The 3,795-nt window shown below is 39.1% G+C and overlaps 1 protein-coding gene across 1 annotated transcript; it reads left to right on the forward strand.

Moving 5' to 3' along the window:
* The first annotated feature begins 364 nt into the window (after nucleotides 1-364).
* NDUFA4 (NDUFA4 mitochondrial complex associated) lies at nucleotides 365-3,542 on the forward strand. The gene is made up of 3 exons (XM_031066819.1): nucleotides 365-486; nucleotides 796-856; nucleotides 3,323-3,542. The coding sequence occupies exons 1-3, from the start codon at nucleotides 365-367 to the stop codon at nucleotides 3,377-3,379; spliced, it is 240 nt and encodes a 79-aa protein (XP_030922679.1). The 3' UTR covers nucleotides 3,380-3,542.
* The last annotated feature ends 253 nt before the right edge of the window (nucleotides 3,543-3,795 follow it).

Genomic DNA, 3,795 nt, shown 5'->3' on the forward strand with positions numbered 1-3,795 from the left:
GAGGTGGCCCTTCCGTTCTTCTTGCCTACCATTTGCCCCCACTCTAGTTCCCTCGTGTTTCTGGTTTTGTTATCCGAGTACAGACGGTAGGGGCCATTTTGGCGGTGAAGGGACGGTTGTCTGTTGCAGAAACGCGATGTAACGAAAGTTTTCTTTTGGTCTCTCTGGTGTAGGATGTTTTTCTCATACCTGCCTCTTCATAGCTGCTAGTTCCTCAATGACCCCAGGGATACCCTGCGAACAGGGAACTTATGCCAGGGGTTTAGAGGGCCACGTGTTTTTAAAATCCGTAAGATTGTTCTGTGGCCTACCATAGCTGATGTCAGGAGTGCTATGTATCAATACCATTTTGGTATATTGTGGGATGATACATAATTTTTTTGTGTTGTTATTCCAGTTGGTCCCTCTGTTTGTGATCATTGGATCTGGAGCTGTTGGTGCAAGCCTGTATCTCATGCGTTTGGCGATGTTCAACCCTGATGTTAGGTATGTATTCAATAATCCCCAGTGCCAGTCCTCCTGCTGCATAAAACCCACTGCCTTGGGTTTTATGTTTCTGGACACCTTAATGTTTTGGTCCAGTATCAACTGACATTAGGTGTGTGGAGCTTTGCTTGATTTGGAGAGCTCTTTGTTTACCATGATACTTAGAGGCTGCTGACAAAGGACAGTGCCTTTTTCTGTGGAAACTTGCTTGGATGGGTGATTCGATGATCTAATAACCACAGTACATTTTTTTTTTCATTTTGGAAGATAGTATTAATATTCTCTTACATCTTGCATTTCTCTCAATAGCTGGGACAAGAAAAATAACCCAGAACCTTGGAACAAAATGGCTCCCAATGACCAGTACAAGGTAAAATGAGAAATACAGATTTTCAGGAAGCATCATATTAGAGGTGTAGCCTACTGCTATAGGATGTTTGATTATATGGGAAAGTAGTTGGATGAGTGATGTATTCCTTTTGTGCAGCATTTGTCTCTAGAACTCTGAGCAGAGATGGCTGAGTTTGAGGTTTAAAACTCTCCTGATGGTGGTTGTTAAGGGAGTGAAAGGAGTCTGTATGAAAGCAGTCATATTTATTACGCTGAAAGGAAAAGAGCAACTGTAAGTGAGAGGAAGAATTTAATGGCTCATAATACTCAGAAATAAACTACAGGGAGGACAAAACCCCAGAAGATCAGTTTTCTAAGGTCTAAGCTGTTGGCCTTTACTCATGAGAAGCACTGCAGGAAAATGTCAGTGTTTAACATAACCATGAATTCAGGTCTGCAGGTCTTGATTTTTTTGAAAACAAAACAATGTTAACAAAATTAATACCCAGTAAATAACTGGATGCAATAGAAATGTTCCTTAGCTGATATTCAACTAATTTCATTGAACTAATGAGGAAGCGTACAAAGATGTCTGAAACATTTGGTAGTTTACAGGCGTTCTGAAATTGTAGACTCATTTATGTTGGAAAAGACCTTCAAGATTATTGAGTTCAACCTTTGACTGAGCACCATGTTGTCAACTAGGCCATAGCACTAAGTGCCATGTCCAGTCATTTCTTCCGCACTCGCAGAGATGGTTACTCTACCCCCACCCAGGGCAATCTGTTTCAATGTATGACAATCCTTCCAGAAAAGAAATTATTCCTGAGGTCCAACGTGAACCTCCTCTGATGCAGCTTGAGGTTGTGTCCTCTTGGGAGAAGAGGCCAACCCCTACCTGGCTACATCCTCTTTTCAGGGAGCTGTAGCGTGACAGCCTCCCCTGAGCTTCCTGTTCTCCAGGCTGAACAACAACGGCTCTTTCAGATACTCCTCATATGACTTACTCTCTATACCCTTCACCAGCTTTATTGTCCTTCTCTGGACATGAATCATGTTTTAATCATGCTTTACAGAAGTGCTATGTTAGTAGATTGCTGTTAAGAATATTTTAAGATTATTTTCAAGCTTCAAAAAAAGCAAATCTACTGTGTTTTCTAAGCTAGTGTCTTGTTTGGTACCGTATACTACTATGCAAATCATTGAAATAAGTAGAAAAATCCCACACTTCCAAAATAAAACGGGTTGCAGTTCCCTTAAAAGTCCAAAAAGAAAATTTCATTCTTTGTTTTCATTGCCAGTTCTGGAATGTTGCTGGTTTGTAAATATCTAAACTTGGCAAATCCTGCATAGTGCACAGCACAAATTCTTTTAAAGAGTGCATGACTTGTGTAGCATTCCCCTTCTGCCTTAACATGCAAACTCAGCCTCAGGGTTTGCCATATTTGCGTGTGAGAATCATTGGGAACATTTTTTCCAAATCTGCCTTGTGGGAGATGAAAAGGACATGTATTCTAATTTGAGGATGACTCTTTAGTAAAAAGTTCTTGTTATACAACTCTTAGCTTTTGATGGGACTTTTTTCTATTATAAACTTCTCTTTGTCATATTAACTTCCTCACTCTTATTCCAAAGAAGAGAGTAGATGATCTGAGCATTGCTGTAGGAGTTGCAGAGAAAGCTGTAATTTGAATGTGCTGTAGACTGTTGTGTTTTCTTTAAGAAAATAAAAAAAAAAAGAAATTTGGTGTAACTAAAAACAATCAAACTGATAGTTATGTGCTTTTCATCTTCTTGTTTTTTTAAGAAAAACTGTACTATCATATGCTTGCTGTCAAGTCAGGCTGGGATGCCAAAATATGCAGTTAGTCTGCAGTTAGTCTCTCATGCATATGAGTTAGTAAACTCATTGTCCTCCATCACTTTTTGGGTTGTTCTGAATTGCTTGTAACAGGATCCAATTATAATAGTATAAACCGAGAATGTGGGAGGATCTGTTCTGACTTTAATTCCTCCTTGTCATCCTTTGCAGTTCTAGATGCAGCTACCTAAACCAAACTTGGCTTTTGTGGCACTGCTCTAAATGTTCCTTTGTGCCACTGTCTGTTCACAGACACTGTGCTTTGTGCCACATGGCAAGCTGGCTTTTGTCTTCAGTATACGGGAGCCATAGATTTTGAGCAAAGTGGATAAACTCATCAGTACTGTAAAAAGTTCCTCTGAATGGACTTCTAATTCTGGGGGTTAAGAAGAGACACTTGGTTTTCTCTAGTGGAAGACATGACCACTCATTTTAAATACAGAGCTTCTAATACTGAGTATAGAATTGATATTAAAAAGTTACTGTTTATCAAAGGTTTTTGTTTATTTATTAGTGCCCAGTTCAGAGACTCAAAATATGATTTCAGGTCCTTGCGTAAGTTCAGTGATGCATATTTTTAGTAAATACCAGGGAAAATGTGTAATCAAGCTTCTTAATTAATATTCTTTCCCTTCTCTTTCCTAGTTGTTCTCGGTTAATATGGACTACAGTAGCCTCAAAAAGGACCGTCCTGACTTCTAAAAACACAGCAATGTCCATAAGCTGCACAGAAAGGTCTTCCGGAAGCTGTTCGCACAAGTGTCATGCTTAATCACCCAGGAAATAAGTAAATTTGCCTCACACAGCACCAGGTCATGTGTTTGAAAGTGTTTTGATGAGGCTTAATAAATGTTTAAAACTTGAAGTGTCTGCTCTTTCATTTTGCAAAGTGACAATATCCTCCTATTAACAGTTTCTGCTGTATGGTTTGTCAATAAGCAAAAGCCAATTCATGTTTCCTCAACAAGAAAGCAAAGTTGTTGTGATGGGCCTTATGCTCAGTGTGTTGATCTCAGAAAAATAACTGCATGCTCATGCAGTTACACCAACCTTCAAGAACTTGAAAGCATGTATTTATACGCATGCATATATATTTTTTAAATATACCTGAATTTATC

This window comes from Geospiza fortis, unplaced genomic scaffold (assembly GCF_000277835.1).
Source record: "Geospiza fortis unplaced genomic scaffold, GeoFor_1.0 scaffold138, whole genome shotgun sequence".
Lineage (NCBI taxonomy): Eukaryota > Metazoa > Chordata > Aves > Passeriformes > Thraupidae > Geospiza > Geospiza fortis.